The following is a 22,880-nucleotide window of genomic DNA, read 5'->3' as shown; positions in this document are numbered from 1 at the left end:
CAAAATTTGAGCCCAATCCGAAAAAACTCGAAAGTCCCATTTTAATCAAAAAAGCCCAAAACTATTTTACGGGGATGGACACAAGATTTTATGCATGGGCCCAACCAGCACGATTTTTTATCACCTCTAGGGGAATCACTAACACCAATAGCGGATTACCTTAAAAATCTAAAACCACTGCTATTGGTATTAGCGGTTAAAATGTTATCCCAAAAACGAGATTAACTTGTATTTTCTCCTTTAAAATCCGAATGGAAATCGTCAGGATGAGTCAGCTAGCAGCAAACTAAGATGATATGCTAAGTTTGACGCGTAGATCTGCAGGCTATATAATTAATTTTCCCGCCCTCTTCTTTCTCTCTCATCTCCTTCTCAATTCTACCACACGTGTCTACCATGGCCGAACTCTTGTTGCCACCTCTTCATCCTTCTCTTAAACCCTTTTCTCTTTCTTCCGCTCTTGTTTCTGCAACTGTCAGTGAACTGAACGACTTCCCCATCCTCGCACAACATAGGTTATCACGCTTTACCAATTCTCTAATTTAATTCAATTGTTTTCATTATTGTTCTGTTTGTCAATTTCTTCAATTATATATGTATTTATGAATTGTGTTAGTAGTCTGCTTATTTGGGTTCAATTTTATCCAGGATTTTGGTGTTTTGTTGTTTGTATTTGGGGTCTGAAGAATTTGGGCTGTTTGATATTGCATTTTTTTTTCACTTGGGTGTGTCAGATAGGGTAAAATATCAATTCAGTTTGTCAGAGATTGTAAAATCTCAACTGGGTCTGTCAAAATTAGATATTTTCATCTGGGTGTTTCAGAAATGGTAAAATTTTCAGTTGGGTTTGTCAGAAATTGCAAAAATTTCAGTTGGGTTTGTGAGAACTTGCAAAATTTCAGTTGGGTTTGTCAAAAAGTGCAAATATTTCAGTTGGATTTGTCAGGATTTTGTGTTTATGATTTATGTTTGATGTTCTTATAAATCTTATTTTCATGATATGTTTGTTAAGTGAGGACTTGATAAGTTAATGATAAGGTTGTGTATACCTGGTTTGATTTAGATGTGTCAAATGCATGTGGATTTTGGAGCCTGTATACTTATATCTTGTGTGGCCACTGGCCAGGAGGTTAACGTTGTTGTTTACTTTGATTTATGATCGTAGTATGGCATCGGTGTCATTATGATTTTTTGAATGTTAAAAGGGTGTCTATATTGAGGATTGAAGAAATGCTGTAATCCTGTATCTTTAGATATCACCTTGTGAGTAGTCTACTATACTGTTCATTAGAAGGTTTTGAGATTCATTGTAATACAACAAATCTGTTTTTAATTTAGATAATTTGTTTGTTTTTGATAGAGTATAAAACATATTCCTGGGCTTCAACCATCGGCTTAAGCTTTTGGTGGAGATGGTCCTCTAACATGGTATCAAGAGCCAGTGTGACACAAAGGTCACGGGTTCGAATCTCATCCACCCCCCACTTTCAAGTGGAATATTAAGCGCTGGATATGAGGGAGGGCCATGCTGCATCCACACTTTTAGCCCAAATGGCTCTCTTGTGAGGGGGCGTGATAGAGTATAAAACATGTTCCCGGGCCTCAACCATCAACTTAAGCTTTTGGGCCAATTCTGACATGATTGTGTGTCACATTGGTTATGATATAACTACGTATGTAAATTGTTATATTTTATCATTTGTCTTTTAAGGTGGATGTAAAAAATTTGCAATTTCCGGTGATTTTGGTAGTGGTTGGCTGTTGGTTACAGTTTTCAGAATTTTTAAAGTGGGAACAAAATTGAGTATGTTATCATGAATTTTATTATAGTTAGATTGTTTGTCGGTAGTAAATGATTTTCAATTGTAAAATTTTCCATGATTTTGACTAAGCTTATCTTATTTTAAACTTACTTTGTCTGAAAGACTTGTTTTGTCAAACAAAAAAAAAAAATTATCTTGTTTAATGAATATTTTTGTGTGAAAATTCTTGTTTTGTCTTAAATAGGTGAAGATAAGTTGAATAACAAGCCCTATGAGAGTGTTTGAGGAAAAGGTGGAGTGTGGAGAACATTGCATAAGCTTAATGTATCTATCTTATTCATACTAGTGTATATTAACACTGGACTACGCATATATGGGGAAAAAATGAACTTTCCTTGGGTTGCCTCATTGTACGCAATATATAAGGGGAAAAATGAACTTTCCTTGGGTTGCCTCATTGTACGCAATATATAACTAAGCGCAAAGGCTCACCAAGGCGTTTTAGAGTATCCTGCGCCTAAGGTGCGCCTTGAAAATTCTATTAACACTTTGTACTCAAACTTTGTTAGCTGTGATAATTAGGATTGCTAGCTTTAGCCATTAAATGCTTGATGCAGTTTGTGAAGGAGAGTAATGGTTAGGTCTTTCTTTACCACTATCCACCACATGTCTTTGATGTGAGGGACAAAGATTTGTGTTATTGTTACTGAGGGTGAGTTGGACATAATTTGATTTGTGCCCATATCTGTAGGGATCTTGTCTGGTAGCTTCTTACAAGTGATTTCTTTTAGCAAAAGTTGACTTTAGGGGCAGGGAAGAATTAGAGAGATTCCGTAATCTGTGATCCTTATGTAGTTGTAGCAAGTATCATACCTGTTTTTTTGACAAACTGTGGTGCATTTTTAGATGGTTTGTTACTATTGTTTTTATGTATGTATAATTTCTTATATGGAGAGATGGCTTCAAGCCATTGCAACTTTGCAAGTATTACTCAGGTAAATTCCCCAATTTGTACTTCGAGTCCTCCCAACATCATTGTATATTGGCCTTAATTAACGCTTTCACTCATCTCATGAATTCTGGACAAATGTGGGTAACTTCTAAAGATTTTGTTCCACAGCTCTCACGTTAGTAGAATAGAGTCATCCAGGTTATGTGATAGTATATGACTGTTCATTCGTTGTTAATGATTTGGTGGTCAGTTTCCATGCTAGAAGATTACTTCTTGGTACTATAGCAGTATAGCATTGTAAAGCAAGATCAGTGCTCTGTTGCATTGTTGTACTTGTATCATGTTTTTAATTGTATCATGTTTGTACTTATACCATGTTTTTACTTGTACTTGTATCATTGTTTTTAGTTGTGGCTACCTTTCAATCATGTTTCTGTCAACCAAGCATGTACTTGTACCTTTGACTAATATAGAAAAATTTCAGACATGTAGTACAGTTATTTGGAGCCTGCTTCAAAAGCTGCTGGGATTGATTCACAACAATCACAAGTACTGGCTGCTGTTGTTTGTGTTAGCATAATATTACATGCTGAAGCTCATGTTCTTTCTTTTTATGAGAAGCCTTTGGTTATCGATCGTTACTTGGATGCAGCTTCTAGGACTGATAGTTAACTGGCACGCAAATATGTGCTGGAGATTTATCCTATGGACTGTGAGCATCACAACTCTTCCTATACGAGCTTTAGGTGCACTCCGAAGGGAGAAAGTGGTAGGTCTTCTCCATACTTTCTTTCATTAGGTCTTGTAGTTTTCTTGGTCAGGATGTCCCCAAGTTCTCAAAATGCTCTATCAGTCAAATAGCAAATGGATGTCCGACATCATTCCTGATCTCTATACATTAAAATTACTTGTTTCACGTTCAGGCATTATTAGCTGTTTAGTTAGCCTGTCAGCATTAATTCTTTATAATGATGCTGATTAAAAAAAGGTGCTAGTGTTGGTTGTTAGCTGTTAATATGTGGAATGATAATCAAATTTTTGTTAGAACTTGAGATGCTTTTGTTTATATTTAAATCTTCCAGTTTGTGCACTTATTTTCGAGGCCTGATAAGCGTAGTTTCATTTATTTTTCTTACTATCCTTTCTCACTTTCTTTCTTTGTTGTTTTATTTATTTTATTTTGCTGTTGTTGTTGTGTGTTTGGGTATGAAGGGAACTTGTGATTGACAACTATTCTAAATATGCCTTTGATGCAGATGGAGAGGCTTCTTCAGGAAATGCAAAATGAGCTAGAGAGCCTCTCGTGGGATAGTGAGAAGCTAGCAGGACATTTGAGGCTAGCTGTCAAGGAACATCATCTAATGGAGTCGATGTTGGCTGATTTAGAAGAGGAGCATGACAAAGCTATTAGTAAAATTGAATTCCTTGAGAAAGAGGTGAGAATTTCTCTCTTTTACAAGCTTTTTTGTGCTCTAGATTTCCTTCTCTCTGAAAATATTGCATTATGCTGATCAACTTTAATTTATGTTGTTTTCTTTTTGCATATTTTTATTTTCAATTGCTTTTTCTGGATTACTAGACCTTCAATTCTGCTAGAATTTCTGATTAAAACTACCTTTTTAAAATTCTGACATAAACTCCTTAGTGGAGGGGCTGACTGCTTGCCTATTTGCAGCTAATGGCTTCGTTGAGGGCAAGGTGAAGTGGTAGATTTGTTCTTATCTATTATTCTTTCTTACAAAAAAAAAAAAAATGGTCATTGTAATTGCAAAGGTACCATACTACATCGAAAATATTGAGCATCCTCAAACTATAGGAGCTTTTATTAGAAAACTCCTTTCCGAGCCACATTTTACTGCTACCATCCAAGAGACTCCAACACACTGTATATTTTTTACCAAGTAAACAACATATTTTTCTGTATTAGGCTTCCATAATAAGAGAGACAATTTCCCACAGGGTATAAAAAATATCATGGAATGATGGGGTCATTTTATTAGATAGTATCGTACCTAAATATTAATGTACAATTAAACCATTGCTGGCTCACTGTTTAAGACGCGACCCTATTGTGTTGGAGGTTGAGGCTGAGAAAGAGTAGGAAGTAAACTAGAGTTATGCTATATCATTGAAAGGTGATAGTAGCTGTGCTGTTTATGCGGTAAATTTACCTTTTAACTTTGTTTGTCCTATATCTGGCATATGGTGACGGTTGAATCATATGAACTATCTTGATTAATTTTTCTTGGCAGTCCTTCCAGGTGGAATATCAATGTTTACTTAGCTATTATATCCATCATCAGGCATATAGAGGCATTCATGGAATAGCAGGTCTTACATAAGAGGGTTGGGGGAGGGTTGGGGGGGGGGGGTGGGGGGGTGCGCTGGGGGGGTGAACAATCACTTGGGAGCGTTTTTAAGGGGTAAGGCTCATAAGGGTTAACTAATTACAAACCTATATAAGGAAGTATGATTGGATATTAAAAAATTATGTGGGAGAGGACATGGGATCTTTTTACCTGTATTTAGTCAGGGAAGCAGAATTATATATTTCTAAAAAATTAAAAATAAAGGATTTTTTTTTTTTTTTTTAAGTTAATCAATAATGTGTGGAAGGGAGGGAAGCAGAACTATATAAACATTAAAAATAAAAGAATTGGAGGAGTTTTTACTTCTTTGAGAGCTGATGAGAAAGCAGAATTATTTCTGTATCCTTTTTTGAGTGAGTGTAGCTGAACACCTTTATATTAGGCTGTCGTGTTCTGCAGTAGCATATTGATATAGGCAATTATCAGTGCTGGCACCACAAGTGTAGAGCAAAAACAATCAAATGTGCATGTTCCAATAATGGGCTACAGACTACTTTTGGGTCTAAATTGGTATGATACTCGAATATTTATATCCATAGCTGTTGCCAAGTATTGATTACGTGCAAGCTACAAAATATTGTGCACTTGTAGAAAGTTCTGCATGATTTATCAAGTAAAATTTGTTTTTATTACTAAAGAAGATTAATTTTGCTACACTTATGTTAGTTGCTCAATTGGGTTTGCGAAAGGTTGCACTACTATTGAGAAGGTGGCACTTGCTTTTGAATAACATTCCAACAAGTTATACATTTTGGCTTAAGCCAGTATGTATTCCAAAAAAAAAAGGATTTGTTTTTAAATGAGGTAACCTATAAAGTATAAACAAAATTTAGTGTTAACATAAATTAAACCGTCTTCTAATAGGTGGAGCGCCTAAAAGACAAGAATCTTAGACTGAAGGAAGTTCAAACTAAAGGAATCTGTGATCCAGGGAAAGTGGACATGTCGATTGATCCTGAAAAGGATGAGCGTCCTTGGCATTCAAGAAAAAGTGGAAATTACAACTTGCAAGAAGACCTACAGTTGCCAAAAACACCCAGGGCTACCGAGGAACAACTCCGAACTGGGATGAATCCTTCAGGGCTTGTGGATCCACTTACACCATTAATTTTCTCAAGCAACATAGATGTAGATTCAGCTCTTAACCAACGAAGGGAGGTCGCGCTGTCCCAGAGTCTTTTTAGCTCCTTGTTATCTCTGCTGGTTGGAATGATTATTTGGGAAGCTAAAGACCCTTGCATGCCTCTTGTGTTGGCTCTGTTCACTGTGGTGGGTTTGTCTTTGAGGAGTGTAGTGCAGTTCTTCTCGACCATTAGAAATAGACCAGCTGCTGATGCAGTTGCACTTTTAAGTGTCAACTGGTTTATCCTTGGCACACTTTCCTATCCTACATTGCCCAAAGTTGCCCATATGTTGTCTCCAGTCATTTCCACCTTTCTAGGACAAGAGTCAGGGTCAGGGTCTGAACTTGGTCCTTTGTAGTAAATCGGTTTTTAGGCATGTAATATTTAGTTAGATACTTGACTTTTTTTCCCTTCGTAGGAGGTCTTCATAACTTTTTGCTTGTGTAGGAAGTCTGTATAACTTTTCGCTTATGTAGGAAGTCTGTTAAGGTTGATTGAGGTGGTGTGCAATGGTCTACAAACCCCCCTCCCCTGTCTACAAACCACCCCCCCCCCCCCCCAAAACAATTTCCTCTACTTTTGAGATGAAAAAAAAGGTTTTGCAGTTGGCATTTGTAGATGTTTTTACAGTTGTTTATGGTATTGGCTAGAGGTACATGAACATAGCCATTTGAACAGAGCAGGTTCGGATGGGCTAAAAACATTCCTCAATTGACGCGCATGTGAACAAGTCAGGACTCTCATATTTCGAGTATGGATGAGCTGAATTCTTCTTCAAATTGAACTCCATGAAGCTTGTCAAATGTCAACTAGAACAATGTCCTAGAAAGTTGTATAGGATTCAAGTAAAAGATATTTGGCTTAGCAAATTGTTTAATCCAACTTAACTCATCTAATCTTCCCAAAGAAATCAATTATTTCTTCCATGTTTAGACACATGCATCACATTTCTTATGGTTTTAATACTATCTGTCTATCATGCAATGTATATTATTATAACTTTTGCTAATTTCATTAGTTTTAACGACTTAATCATTAGGTAAGATCATGCATAGTCTTCACACGCTAGTAAACTTGTACTGTAAAATATTAGCGTCCTTGTGACCTTAATTGGGATTATTAAAAGTAAATTGTCTATAGTTGAGATTATTAAAGTGTATTTTTTTTTTATATTTAAATCAATTAATTTGCCTAAAACTGTGTGTCAGTTAAAGTATAACAATAAAAAATGGAGGGAATACAAAAAGTATATCATCATCTAGTGTGTCACTCAAGCTTGATCAACATTTTTTTTTGTTGGGTTGAATTTTCAACTCATGTTTGTTTATTTTCTTGACAAAACCAAATTAGTCCAAACTTGATTGTGATGTATCAATTTCTTCATTTGCAAGCTGCTACCTTATCCTCTGATTATTCATTTTTGTTAACAATCACATGCCAAAACTTTGACAAATTAATTAAGGACAATACAACCCATCAATCTCATACATGCCACAACTATTTATAAGTTTCTTAAGCATTACACCTTTCATTTCTAAAATTCCATGTTTTTAGCGATTGAACATATACCCCAAATTCTAAATATTTAAATTATACAAAGTACTTTTTGTTATGAAAATATCTATTGTGGATGACTATTATCCCATGTACTATCTAGAATACTCTAGAGTTGGGTATTTGATCTTATCCGTTGATGGAACCCTAGGCAATGTACATCTATATATATCCCGTACTAGATGGAATATGAAATACAACGTAACAATCTTCTCTCTATATTTTCTCTTCCATATTTAATACGTTATCAGCACCATAGCCATAATAAATAAAAAAAAAAAAAAAAGAAGGTACGTATATATTGCAATGTTTTTGATGCAATATGTTATCATCTTCCTAACTTGTATTGATTTTTTTTATGAGTAAATATATTGATACAATTTGCCTAACTTCGTATGAGACAAATAATAAGTTCGTTCCATGTCAATTATTCTCTCTAATCTTCTACTTGTATAGTAATACTTATGATATCGTAGATGTTTGATCATCGCAATTTTACTATTATTATCTTATGTATAGCTATGTATTATTTTAGCTTGACTATATTTTACGAATGCGTAAAAGATAAATGTTGCGAGTATAGGAGTACATGTATAATGTTGTTAATTTGGCTAATAACGTTTAATATATACTTTTGGATGCTATTTATATATACTTATCTTTTAATATTATTTTGTATAGTGAAAAATGTCGAACCTTGCGAAGCTTGAATTTGTGGCCCTTGATATTACCGGAAAAAATTATTTATCATGGGTGTTAGATGCTGAAATACACCTAGATGCTAAAGGGCTTGGTGAAACAATCAAAGAGGCTAATGAGACAACACCTCAAGATAAGGCTAAGGCCATGATATTCCTTCGCCATCACCTCCATGAAGGACTTAAAAATGAATATTTAACTGTGAAAGACCCACAAATCCTTTGGAGTAATCTAAAGGAAAGGTATGACCACCAAAAAACAGTAATACTCCCTAGAGCTCGTTATGAATGGTTGAATTTGAGATTGCAAGATTTTAAATCTGTTAGTGAATATAACTCAGCTATGTTTAAAATAACTTCTCAATTGAAATTATGTGGAGAAAATATTACTGACGCAGAAATGCTTGAAAAGACATACTCCACTTTCCATGCTAATAATATTGTCCTGCAGACACAATATAGAGAAAAAGGATTTGAAAAATATTCTGAATTAATATCCTGTCTTCTTGTGGCTGAGCAAAATAACGAGTTGTTAATGAAAAATCATGAATTACGCCCTACTGGCTCTACTCCATTCCCTGAAGCGAATGCGACAACCCATAACGGGAAAGAAACTAAAAACAGAGACCATTTCAGCAGTAATGGTCGAGGTAGAGGTAGAGGTCGCGGTCGTGGCCAATGGCGCGGCCGGGGTCGTGGGCGTGGATATGGTAGAGGTCGTGAAGGTCATTTCACAAACTCACATTCCCACCAGAAGTGGGAACGTAGGGATGATAAAGAGAAAAGTGATACCAATATATGTTATCGTTGTGGAGCAAAAGGTCATTGGTCTCGGGTTTGTAGAACTCCAAAGCATCTTGTTGAACTTTACCAAGAATCATTGAAGAAAGGAAATAAAGTTGAGGCAAACCTTGTTCTTGAAGATGGTGAAGGTGATTTTGATTTTGGCAATGCCAATCAATTTGATGTTTCTAATTTCCTTACTTCCCCGGAAGAGAATAATTTTGATTTTGGGAGTACAACTCATTTAGAAGTTGCTGATTTCTTCACTGCCCCAGAAGGGAATAATTAAAATTATATTGTTTTGTGTCAGTTTTAAGTATTAGACTTATGTTTGCTTATTGTAGTGATTTGCTTAAGTTTATTTCTTTCGTTGTCATAAGGACTTTTGCTTTATAAATTTATGAACTATTTAAGTGTTTTTATTGATTTATTTATTTTATCATTTTTATTTTTATGCTTAATATTTTGACATGTATTTTATTTCATGAAGAACATGGATATTACTCAAGTTCATCAATTTGCTATGAATGGTGAAGAATTATGTCTTGCTGACAGTGCAACTACTCATACAATACTTAAAAATAAAAAATATTTCTCTCATTTGATGATGAAAAGGATTAATGTGAGTACCATATCGGGTAGTACAAATATCATTGAGGGCTCCGGAAGAGCCACTATAAAATTACCTTGGGGAACTGAAATTAAAATAATTGATGCTTTATACTCCCCATTGTCTCAAAGAAATTTGTTAAGTTTTAAGGATATTCGCAACAATGGTTATCATATTGAGACAATCAATGAAGAAAATAATGAATTCCTTCAAATCACAAATATAACTCAAGGCTCAAAACATGTTTTGGAGAAACTACCTACATTCTCCAGTGGTTTGTACTACACAAAAATCAATGCTATTGAAGCTCATGCTATAGTAAACCAGAAGTTTACTGATAATTTTGTTGTTTGGCATGACCGGTTAGGCCATCCCGGTTCAATAATGATGCGAAAAATAATTACGAACTCATGTGGACATTCTTTGAAGAGCCAGCAGATTCTTCATAATAATTTTTCATGTGCTGCTTGCTCAGAAGGCAAGTTGATTATTCGTCCATCACCAGCTAAAATTAATTTTGAATCAATTAGTTTTCTGGAACGTATACAAGGAGATATTTGTGGGCCCATACATCCCCCATGTGGACCATTTAGATATTTTATGGTTTTAATTGATGCATCAACTAGATGGTCACATGTGTCTTTGTTATCAACTCGTAACCTGGCGTTTGCGAGATTACTTGCCCAATTGATTAAGTTACGGGCACATTTTCCAGATACTCCTATTAAGACTATTCGGCTTGACAATGCTGGTGAATTTACATCTCAATCTTTTAATGATTATTGCATGTCCATTGGGATAAATGTTGAACATCCTGTAGCACATGTTCATACACAAAACGGTCTGGTAGAGTCATTAATAAAACGTATTCAGTTAATTGCTAGACCATTGCTTATGAAATCCAATCTCCCAATTTCTGCTTGGGGACATGCTATATTACATGCAGCAGCACTAATTCGCATTAGGCCAACAAGTTATCACAAGTTCTCCCCATTACAATTGGTTTATGGTCAGGAACCAAATATTTCCCATCTAAGAATTTTTGGATGTGCGGTTTATGTCCCAATAGCTCCACCACAACGCTCTAAGATGGGTCCTCAAAGGAGGTTGGGGATATATGTTGGGTTTGAATCCCCGTCAATAATTAAATATCTTGAGCCTACAACAGGGGATTTATTTACGGCTCGTTTTGCAGATTGTCATTTTAACGAGTCACTTTTCCCAACATTAGGGGGAGAAAAGAGAGAGCTGGAAAAGGAAATTAAATGGAATGAATTATCATTATCCTATCTTGATCCTCGAACTAAACAATGTGAACTGGAAGTTCAAAAGATAATTCATTTACAAAGTTTAGCGAATCAATTGCCAGACTCGTTTGCTGACCCAAAAAGAGTGACCAAGTCACATATTCCAGCTGTAAATTCTCCATTTAAAATAGATGTCCCGGAAGGACAAAATAAATTTGCTAATGAGTCTAAACCACGTCAGAAACGTGGAAGACCAATAGGTTCCAAAGATAAGAATCCTCGGAAAAGAAAAGGAGCATTGATTGATAATGGTCAAATTGAAGAAACAATTTCCGAAGGATCTCCATAAGAGACTTTAGACATGATACAAGAAGAAATTCAGGTACCTGATAATGAAGAAATTTCAATAAATTATATGATGTCTAGAATTACATGGAACCGAAATCAAATCGACGTCGATGATGTTTTTGCATGCAATGTAGCATTAGATGTTATGGATAATAATGAGGATCATGAACCAAAATCCATTGAAGAATGTAGACAAAGAAATGATTGGCCAAAATGGAAAGAAGCAATTGAAGCAGAATTAATATCTCTTGGAAAAAGAGAAGTATTCGGACCTGTAGTCCGTACACCTAAAGGTGTAAAGCCAGTGGGATATAAATGGGTCTTTGTGCGAAAGAGAAATGAAAAGGGTGAAGTTGTAAGATATAAGGCACGCTTAGTTGCACAAGGATTCTCACAAAGACCTGGTATTGATTATGAGGAGACATATTCTCCTGTGGTGGATGCAACTACTTTTAGATTTTTGATTAGTCTGGCAATAAGAGAAGGACTTGACTTACGTTTGATGGATGTAGTCACAGCTTATTTATATGGCCCACTGGATAATGACATTTACATGAAGCTCCCAGAAGGATTCAAGCTGCCAGAAGCAGCAAAATCTAGTTCTCGAGAACATTTCTGTATTAAATTGAACAAATCTCTTTATGGATTGAAACAATCTGGGCGAATGTGGTATAACCGTCTAAGTGAGTATTTGTTGAAAGAAGGTTATAAGAATGATCCTATTAGCCCATGTATTTTTATAAAGAAATTTGGATCGGGATTTGTTATAATTGCAGTGTATGTTGATGATTTGAATGTCATTGGAACTCCTGAAGAGATTTCAGTGACTGTCAATTATTTAAAGAAAGAGTTCGAAATGAAAGATCTAGGAAAGACAAAATTCTGCTTAGGGTTACAAATAGAGCACCTAGAGAATGGAGTCCTTGTGCATCAATCAACATACATAGAAAAGGTTCTTAAAAGATTTTCTATGGATTCAGCACATCCATTGAGCAACCCTATGGTTGTAAGATCACTTGAAGTAGAGAAAGATCCATTCCGACCTCGGGAAAATGATGAAGAAATTCTTGGTCCTGAAGTACCGTATCTTAGTGCAATTGGAGCACTAATGTATCTTGCAAGTCATACACGACCCGACATATCATTCTCAGTTAATTTATTAGCAAGGTTTAGTTCATGTCCAACCCAAAGGCATTGGAATGGGATTAAACATTTACTTCGTTACCTTCAAGGTACGAAAGATATGGATTTATTTTTCCCAAAGTTGTCCAAAGAAAATTTGATTGGTTTTGCAGATGCAGGTTATTTATCTGATCCTCATAATGGTCGGTCACAAACTGGATATGTGTTCACATATGGTGGTACTGCCATTTCTTGGCGTTCCATGAAACAAACCATTGCAGCTACCTCTTCCAATCATTCTGAGATTTTAGCAATTCACGAGGCTAGTCGTGAATGTGTATGGTTAAGGTCGATAGTTCAACATATAAAACAAGGTTGTGGTTTATCATCTGGGAAAGAGGCACCAACAACTTTATATGAAGATAACGCAGCTTGCATTGCTCAACTTAAGGAAGGATACATCAAAGGCGACAGAACAAAGCACATCTTACCCAAATTTTTCTTCACTCATGATCTTCAAAAGAATGGAGATATAAATGTATTGCAGATTCGTTCAAGTGAGAATTTAGCTGACTTATTTACTAAAGCTCTTCCGACAGCAACATTCAAAAAGTTAGCTTACGGCATTGGATTGCGTCGTCTTAAAGATCTCAAGTGATGTAGTCATGAGGGGGAGTTAATGCGCGCTGCACTCTTTTTCCCTTAACCATGGTTTTTTCCCACTGGGTTTTCCTGGTAAGGTTTTTAACGAGGCAGCATCTTATGCGCATTATAGTGTATTATTTTGTACGGGTTTTATAGTAAATGTTAGTTATTGTTTTATCCAATAAATAGTCATCCAGGGGGGAGTGTTATGAAAATATCTATTGTGGATGACTATTATCCCATGTACTATCTAGAATACTCTAGAGTTGGGTATTTGATCTTATCCGTTGATGGAACCCTAGGCAATGTACATCTATATATATCCCGTACTAGATGGAATATGAAATACAACGTAACAATCTTCTCTCTATATTTTCTCTTCCATATTTAATACTTTTTTTTTTTTTTTGAATTATATATAAACTAATCACTACCCATTTCACCAACCTTTTTACTAATACTCTCCCAAAATATATGACACAGTCAAACATTGTACATATGTTAATGCACTAATTTGACTTTATTTTTAAATAATTAAATAGTAATGAAAATTATTTTAAAAATTATTTTATGAAACTTTATATTAAAACCTATTGAACAACATATTTTATGATTGAGTATATTTTTATTATGTTAGTAATAATGAATAGTAAAACCTAATGCATGAATAGTGAAAAAAAGTCTGACGTCTCATGTATTATGGGACTGAGGGAGTATCATTTCTTTTTAACACAAAGGGAGTATCATTTCAAGTAGACTCTTCACAAGAAATATATCTCGTGATTTAGCACAAATAAATTTCAGTAGAGTATCTATCTATAAATAAACTAAAGGAACAACCGCTGACATCATATTATCCACGTGACAGCTTAATAAGAAAAATTTTCCCGCCTAAATAAAAATCTGACGTCATTATATTTTCTTTGGTTTCAAATTTCAAATTTAATATCTCCTCCTCTCAATTTATCTATACTCTTTAATTTATTTATTTTTCTTCTATCACCAACTATTGGTATCTAATACATCTTTCCCTTAAGCTTCACCGAACAAAATACTTTGATGTATACATTTTTTCTATTTTCCTGTATATATTACAAGTTTAAAATCATTTTTTTATTTGTTAAATTAAATTCGTATATTAAAAATCTAACTTTTATGTATATGCTTAAATTTTTATATTCGGTTTGTTCCTCTTCAAAATTAATTTTATAAAATTAGCATTTACAACTAAGGGTTATGTCTCAATAAGTTTCTGATACGTAATAATACATAAAATATACACTCTATATTTTCGTCCATCGCACGGGACTAATCTAGTTACTTGTAAAAAGAAAACCAAACAATCTTGTAAAGAAACAAAAATGAAAAAAAAAAAAGTAATTTTAGGGATAGACCATAGTAAATTAGTAATATGAAAATGAATTATTTAACGCACCAAAAAGTTGAAAAAAAAACAGAGATCATAGAAGTCACAAAACAAAATAAAAAAAGTCACAAAACAAAAAACCGTTCACACAAACTTTATTGACTTGAGAAGCGAGCCCTTTCCCTAAATAATGTTGGGGAAACACACAATTCCCAAAATACAGCCAATCTTTTTTTAATTCCCACCGTACCGTCCACGTAAGCTAATGAGAACAAACCGGGTTTTTTTTTTCGGTCCAGCAACAAACCGCTACTTGAAGTAGCGGTGTTCTGAGAAAAACCGCTACTTGAAGTAGCGGTTTTAATTGCATAATCCGCTACTTGAAGTGGCGGTTTTCATCACAACACCGCTACTTCAAGTAGCGGTTTACAGATTATACACCGCTACTTGAAGTAGCGGTTTATATAACAGACACCGCAACTTCAAGTAGCGGTTTTTGCTGTAAAATTTTTTTTAAAACAAAATATTAGTAAATCAACCAAAAAAAAAAACTTGCAAGTGTACCTGTAAAACCTTAAAACCTACTATTTTCAGCCTGCAAAGTCCGTATACCATATCTTCTACACAACCACCACAAATAACAACTTACTTAAACATTCTAATCCATGGAAGTCAAAATTGTATTAAGGTAATCTAAGAGCAAAGTCAAATACTTATCAAATATTAATTATAAACAAAGTCTGAAATACTAATCATTTGCAAAATAGCATATGTCAATGGTACCAAAATATACACCTAGCTCGTACGTTGCTTCTTCCCATGAAGTGATGATGAAGGTGATGTAGGTGTCTCGTCCTCTGGAATATCATGTAGGCCAACTCCAACTCCAAGCTGAGACTTACTATTTCCACGCCATCGAACTCTTTGATACCGGTGTTGCACTAGTGGAGGAGATGTGATGATGGTATGTTGAGGAGAAACAAGTAGAGTTTGAGGAGGAGGAGAGGGTGGGGGAGGTGGAAAAAGTGGAGCAGAAGTGACAACTGGCGGATGTCGAACTGTAGGAGAGGGAGAAGGACCATGTAAGGGAGAGGGGGAAGGAGCATGCAAGGGAGAGTGAATGGGAGTCGGTGGACGAAAAGCACGTGATGAATGACCACCACGACGGGATGGTGGTCTAATCGGCCGAGTGTGCACAATAGAAGCAGAAGAAGATAGCGAGGTGGACACTCGAGGCTGGTCAATAAGGTGTGAATGCCCCACCCTAGATAAGGTCTGCCCACAAAATGATGTAAGACTCTGTATCATTTGAATGGCAAATGGTAGAGCCTTGTCTGGTGGCAAGTCAGAGATGGTCTCAGTAGCTCCCGATAGCTTCGCGTGCAAATCAGCAACTGCATGTGCCTGCATTGAAGTTAGTTTTAATGTTAGTACAATGAATTCAAAAACGAAATAACTACTTTATAATTGAATTGAAATGAAGTTCATACAAGTACTAGGTCAGAGCTAGATGGCTGGTAATGACTTGGGGGGCGTGGCTGCGAAGGTGGAGTAATGATCAACCTCGTGATGCGATGGTACCAAGCCATGTACTCTGTCATGAGTAGTGAAGAAGTCCCAGTGAACGGGTTACCCTGGACTACTAATGCCTCTCGTCGACCCCAGTCATGTACATGGTCTGAATGTCGAATCTCCCAGTTACGCTGTCCCCTTCGATCCTTCTTGTGTAGAGCAACGTCCGTGTCTACTGCCTCTGGGATTGGCTGCTCTAACCCGAACTGACGCATGACTCGATCTGGGAGGTGGAACTCAACGACGTCAAAGCAAATAAGAGGGGCGCGTGTACGCCAAATGTGAATGTCAGAACGACAAATCTCTGGAAGTCGTTCCATAACCGCCTCGGTATATGGCTGCCAAATCATCTAATTCCCAAAATATGTATATTATTTGTATAAGTTAATATAACTATTACAATGAACAAATGCCAATGCATAACAAAGTAACGATTATACCTGGTCCTCTTGCTGATGGTCAAACGCATCTCGATAGTATGAGAGTCCAGAAGCAGTATGCGCACACGAAAGATGTACACGTAGCCAACTGTAAAAATAGTTAATAATAATTCTTAGTTCTCATCAGGGACAACAATGTAAGAACTAAAACTGTAAGCAATACACTACCTGCACGCCAAGGAGTCAACACCTCGCTCATGCTGAGTCCCTAAAATATCATCCTCCTCCTGAAGGTCCTCTTGCGGCTGATCTCGAGGCTTCCTTACATAGGGTCGACCAATACAAATGTGCTCCCATGACCACAATTGCACTAGAATAAGTGGGCCTCCAATCTGACACGCTCCTCTCTGACATGCTCGACAGAGCTGACGGTACAAAAAACCAAGAGTCGCACTCCCCCAACTATAGGTCGAAGCTGTCTCCCAATCTCTAAGTAACGGCAAGTAGTAGAGTGACACAGCATCGCCACTCTTGTCAGCGAAGAGAATAGATCCCATGAGAGTAAGAATGTAAGCACGACTATGTCGCTGAACAGTAACCTCATCAGCTCCCTCTGGAATCTGTGAGAAGTGTCGTCTGAGCCATGTCAACTTCAAAGAAGATCCCTCTAGAAATGGCTTACCCTTATCATCAACGCCAGGTCGAACTCCAAGCAACTCCTCAACAAGGTCATGCCATCCCTCGAACGGAGGACCAATGACAGGTGGGCCATGAACTCTCAAACCTAACAAAACGGCGACATCCTATAAAGTAATGGTGGCCTCTCCCACCACAAGATGGAAAGTATGTGTCTCCTGCCTCCACCTCTCAACCAACGCAGTGAGAAGAGAACGGTCAAGCAAAAACCCTCCACCTGCTATTCTATGCACACCGTAAAACCCAATGCGCTTCACATAGTCTAGTACTCTACCCTCTACCCTCCACTCACGTCCCAAACTGACCACATGCTCCCTAACTGACAAAACTCTATCAGCCACACCACTCCAAACATCATGACTCCTATGGGAAGTTTGCAACCGTAGAACAGATGAATCAATTGGGCCTGGTCGAATCACCGGATCCATGGGACCTGCATGATAAGAGGAAATTTAATTAATTTCAAGCATGCATAAGGAAAAAAATAATAATAAATAAGATTTCAATTTTTTAGAACACAATTTAAGCATTTTAGCAATATCTAATGGTCGTTACCCAGATGATCCAACACCACCACTAATTATAGGACATGTCTTCTTGTTATGCCCAGGTCGTCGACAAACACTGCATGCCTTCTTGACACGATATGGACGCTCATCCATTTCATTTCTGATTCTAGTAGATCGTCGGCCTGAGCCTCTTTTTAGATCTGGGTTGGCTACAACATTAGGCCCATTGTAAGTGGACCAATGGCAAGGATCAGGAACTGGTGTGAAACACTTCGAGTAAGAATGTCCGTATTCGACGGTCCTAAAAAAAGAATCCACAAAATCTGAGTGTGATAGGCTTCGATGCCGACAAACTGCTAGGAGATGAGAGCATGGTAACTTGTATATTTTCAACTTCTCACAAGTACATGTCTTTCTCATCAAATTCACAGTGTGGGAGTTACCACCTTTACCAGCTTTTCTCCTTCCACGACCTGTCCTAACTTGATACAACCCTATGGCATCATAGTCAAAAGCAACAACCTCATGGTGCATGGCTTTCTCCATGTTGGCCTCTATTGTCTTTGTAGCCTTTTCTGATAACTCATGGCCCTCTTCAAGTCTTCTTTTACTCCAACTTCGTCTAGTTGCAAAATAGGAGTTCACTCGAAAAAAGGTCATTTGCACTAAGGCAGTTATCGGGAGACAACGAGCCCCTTTTAAGACTCCATTGAAAACTTCTGACATATTTGTAGTCTTCACACCAAACCTTAAACCACCATCATGGTGGATGGACCACTTATAGTATGGAATCTCCATCAAGTACCGACGAGCCTCTACATTCAAGTGACCAATTTTGTTCATGTAGTGATCAAACTTCTTCTTCTGTCTTGCATCAGCTGCTTTGCTAAAAAGGTTCTTTATGACGACACTTTTAAATTTTGAATTCACATTAGAAGCCAAGTGACGTGTGCAATACTTGTGATAGGCATTGGGCTGCTCCCAACCACTTCCAACCTCATCCATTGCTGCTAAAATGCCAGCATGTCTATAAGATATCACACATAGACCTTTTCTATCTGTTACCCGAGCTCTAATACAAGCCATGAACCAAGACCAACTATCATTGTTTTCTCCTTCAACAACCGCAAACGCAAGGGGGAATAATTGAAAATTAGCATCGGTTCCCATAGCAATAAGTAGAGTCCCTTTGTATTTTCCATATAAATGAGTTCCATCAATAGTGATAAGGGGCCTACAATGACGGAATCCATCAATACATGGCTTGAATGCCCAAAAAACTCGTTGGAAAACATAAGTTCCAGGTACCGTACTCTGTAACAACCTCCACTCAACAACAGTTCCAGCATTTGATTCCTTCAACGCTTGCATGTACTTAGGCAACTCTTGAAATGAACCCTCCCAATCCCCATAAATGAGTTTTATTGCCTTTTGTTTCGCTAACCATGCTCTCTTGTAGGTTATTGAGAACTGAAACTTCTCTTTCACAAGTTGCACTATTGTCTTGATTTTCAATGAAGTGTCAACGCGAAGGACATCTAAAAGAGCATTGCAAACAAACTCAGAAGTGAGTAGCTTATGATCCACGGAGTCGATGTCACCAACACAATTACTTGCATGAGGGCCGTTGTACCGAACAATTTTAAGAGTAGATAGTGTTGGATCTTTCACTCCTCTAAGCCTCCACGAACAACTACATTGTTCTTTCCTCTTGCACTCAACAACATATTTCTCTGGCTCTGCCTCCACAACTCGAATGGTTTGATTTCTAACTATGGAGTAAGACTTCACAGCATCTTTCAGTTGTTGCAATGAATCAAACTGTTGTCCAACCTCAAATTCCCCACCCGTGTTATATGTCTCATTTCCTAACCAAGTCATCCATGAGTTATTCAAATGTGGATCAACTTGCGGCACTTCATTGAAGTCTGTAGTAGGAGCGCTATCTTTAATTGCCTTATCACGAGCTTCAATTACATATTCATCATCATCTTCATCAGTATCATTCATCTCGACATCCCCAAAAACATCAACATTGTTTGGGTCAAGAGAATCGAGAATGGCTTGTGGTTGTGTGCTTGTTGAGGTTTCAACATTAGGCAATGAGGTCGGAGACCTAATCTCTGAAAGATGTTCATTGACATATTCGGGATCAACAAGCATTCTTGTGAATGAGCCTATCCCCACACTTTGATTAGTAAGGGAAATTGGTTGCTCCTTACTACAAAAATAATCCGTTTCCGGAAAGGAACCAGTATCAGTTTGCACAACTGGCTCCTTTGAAACCTGTTCAATGTACAATTGCATTGCGATAGAAGAAGTCTGAGTCACAGCAATCCACATAGCCCTAAGAGCATTGTCGTCATTCAATGGAATTGCGACATATGCCCCATTCATAGGATACCGCATAACCACCTTCAACTCCACAAATCTAGGATCAATACTCAATTCTTCATATAGCTTGTTGAGAACGTGTGAATATGTCATCCCATGATTTACAAAAACAAATTTTTGATTTCCACCCCTATACGTTACATCACCATATTTGTGATTAATTTCCCCACCCCAATAGCAATATAGAGGGTAGTTTGGTACCTCCATGTTTCATTCTAAAAACACCATGATTAATTTAAGAAATTAGTTTTGCAAAATTTTAATAAGACGAGCACGAATATAAATTTATTTAGAAACCCCTTGCACACATGTAATGGTGGTTAATCATCAGCAAACTTAATAACAAGACTAATAATTAAACTAGTTATAATAATCCTAAAGTTCCACTATGCATTCATTGGCATTCCATATTTTATACTATATGAAGCATGCAAACACCTCTATATAATTAAAACAAATAAGCTGTTAATGGGTCCTAGTAAAAATATATGATACAATCAAAGCCAATGGTCCCAGCAAAATGATAAGATACTAAGAAAGAGACAACTAACAATTTAATATTTCATGTATGCATATGGTCCCATGTAATTGCTTAATGTTGATGGTATACTCTAACATCATTAATCTATAAATAAGATACTAAGAAAGAGAAAGCTAACAACTGTTTTTCATTTTTTTTTTATGAAACCAAGAGATTGAACTCTACAAGTCTACAGCAAGCATACTACAATAATATTCAATTAGTCCTAACATCAACACTAAAACTACACACTTAAGCACAAATTGTCAAACACATGAATTTAGCATAGAATTTATTTGATTTTTTTTTTTAATGAAGATGCTTACGGGATCAACAAAGAAAAAGCAACAAACTATATTTTACAGCAAACAAAAAGCAACGAAAGCTAAATACAAACAAGAACAAACTAAGAAAGCTATTAATTCATAAAAAGCAAATCAATTAATTTGATAATTGAATTAAAAAAATAATTAGGGCACAAACAACGAGCAACTTACCAGTAATTTAGCAAACCCAACAACAATTTCACTAATTCTTTGCCATAGTGTCGGTAAACAACCGTGAGCAAGTCGGTGACGGCGGCGATTACAACTTCCGGCGCGGGGATTGATGATGGTGAGGACTGAGGAGTGTCGACTTTTTTTTTTTTTTGGGGATGATCAGTTGATTTATTTTACAAGGGAAAAGGGAAGTGATTTTGTTAAAAAAATACTTAGTAAATACAAACCGCTACTTGAAGTAGCGGTTTCTCGTAAATAAACCGCTATTTCAAGTAGCGGTTTTCAATCGTATACCGCTACTTCAAGTAGCGGTTTTTTAATAAACCGGTTTTTAAAAAAATTCCCACTAAACCGCTGACGTGGACGGTACGGTGGGAATTAAAAAAAGATTAGCGGTAATTTGGGAATTAGATAATTTCCCAACATTATTTAGGGAAAGGGCTCTTGAGAAGCAAGATACACAAAAATGGTGGGCCCAAATTAGAAACCCATCATAATTAAAAAAAAACCTAAAAAAAGAAACCCGTTTTAGAAACACCGTCAAGTACGGGCGGGTTATTCACCGATTACCAACAATAACGTAACCTACATACGTGTCAAAATCCTAGTCGTCTGTTACTCCTTATAAATACCCAACCCATCTTTTGGTTAAATCTTTCTCTCTCCTCAAAACACATGAGTTGTTAGATTAGATTAGCTGAAAATAGGTATAGCCTCAGAAATAAACAGCACAAAACCAAAACTAGCAAAATAAAAATTAAACAAAAATTAAAAAAATTATTTTTACTATAAATAGATTTCCTCTCCTTTTTCTTACATTCACAAATCTAGAGAGAGAAAGTAGAGATATTTTTAGAGAGAGAAAGTGGTAGAGAGGCGGCGAAGAGAGATTTGCGGCAGCCTCTGATTCGCTTGGTGCAGGTCGGGAACTGGGGAAAAATTAATGTTCCGCCGCCGTAGCAGCCGCCGCCGCCGCGTAATCAGCGGCGTCAGTTTGATTGTTTTCTGCTTAGCCGGTGGTATTCCGGATCCCGCCTTGCATCAACTGAATCGGAGTTTGTTGTGAATTATTTTATCAGATCGGATGAGTTTGGTTTTGGTGATTTGTTTTTGAGCTGGTTGTTGATTCATTTCTGTGTTTTTTTTTATTGATTGATTGTTGGTTGTTGTTGTTGGATTGATTTTGAGCTGATTTGTTTGTTTATGTGAGTTATTGTGATTTGAATTTGTTTGGATGAGTTTGGATTTGTTGAAATGTGATTTGGTGATTGAATTTGTTTGTGGTGATTTTTTTGGTTTGATTGGAGTAGGTTTGATTTGAATTGATTGGAAATTTACTCATTTTGCGATGTTGTGTAGTATGTTTTGCTGTAGAACTAGGCGATTAATCGATGATTGATTATGAATTAAGATAGTTGACTAGTTGAGATGCTAAAAAGGTCAGATAAACAATGGATTTGAAGTTCCATTTGCTGTAGAATCGATATGAAATCGATTGTTGTTGGTCTAAACCTTGTTCAATTATCTAATATATGATAGATTAAGAATTAAGATAGTTGAGATGCTTATATAATTAGATAAACAATGAATTTGAAGTTCCATTTGCTGTAGAATCGATTTGAATTCAATTGAATTATTGTTGACATCTCTTGTTCTGATTAAAGAATCACTGTAAACTCATATTGATGAAATCGATTGTTATTGGTTTAATGAATCTCTTGATGACAT

At 36.5% G+C, this 22,880-nt stretch overlaps 2 protein-coding genes across 7 annotated transcripts; one reads left to right on the top strand and one right to left on the bottom strand.

The window, feature by feature from the left end:
• The first annotated feature begins 261 nt into the window (after window positions 1-261).
• Window positions 262-7,180, top strand: LOC145598090 (uncharacterized). Of its 6 annotated transcripts, XM_081654392.1 has the most exons (6): window positions 262-515; window positions 1,361-1,673; window positions 3,200-3,264; window positions 3,368-3,484; window positions 3,972-4,151; window positions 5,949-7,180. In XM_081654392.1, exons 4-6 carry the CDS (start codon window positions 3,401-3,403, stop codon window positions 6,564-6,566), a joined length of 882 nt encoding a protein of 293 aa, XP_081510518.1. In that variant the 5' UTR covers window positions 262-515; window positions 1,361-1,673; window positions 3,200-3,264; window positions 3,368-3,400; the 3' UTR covers window positions 6,567-7,180. The 6 variants fall into 6 exon arrangements, with proteins under 6 accessions (XP_081510518.1, XP_081510520.1, XP_081510519.1 ...); XM_081654394.1 differs by lacking the exon at window positions 1,361-1,673; XM_081654393.1 differs by lacking the exon at window positions 3,200-3,264.
• A 10,600-nt stretch (window positions 7,181-17,780) lies between these two features.
• LOC145596765 (uncharacterized) lies at window positions 17,781-20,339 on the bottom strand. The gene has a single exon (XM_081652967.1). It carries the CDS (start codon window positions 20,337-20,339, stop codon window positions 17,781-17,783), a length of 2,559 nt encoding a protein of 852 aa, XP_081509093.1.
• Between the last annotated feature and the right edge of the window lie 2,541 nt (window positions 20,340-22,880).

Source organism: Chenopodium album, chromosome 20 (assembly GCF_948465745.1).
Source record: "Chenopodium album chromosome 20, dcCheAlbu1.1, whole genome shotgun sequence".
Lineage (NCBI taxonomy): Eukaryota > Viridiplantae > Streptophyta > Magnoliopsida > Caryophyllales > Amaranthaceae > Chenopodium > Chenopodium album.
The sequence above is the reverse complement of the archived record's forward strand: the minus strand, read 5'-3'. Positions and strand labels throughout refer to the sequence as shown.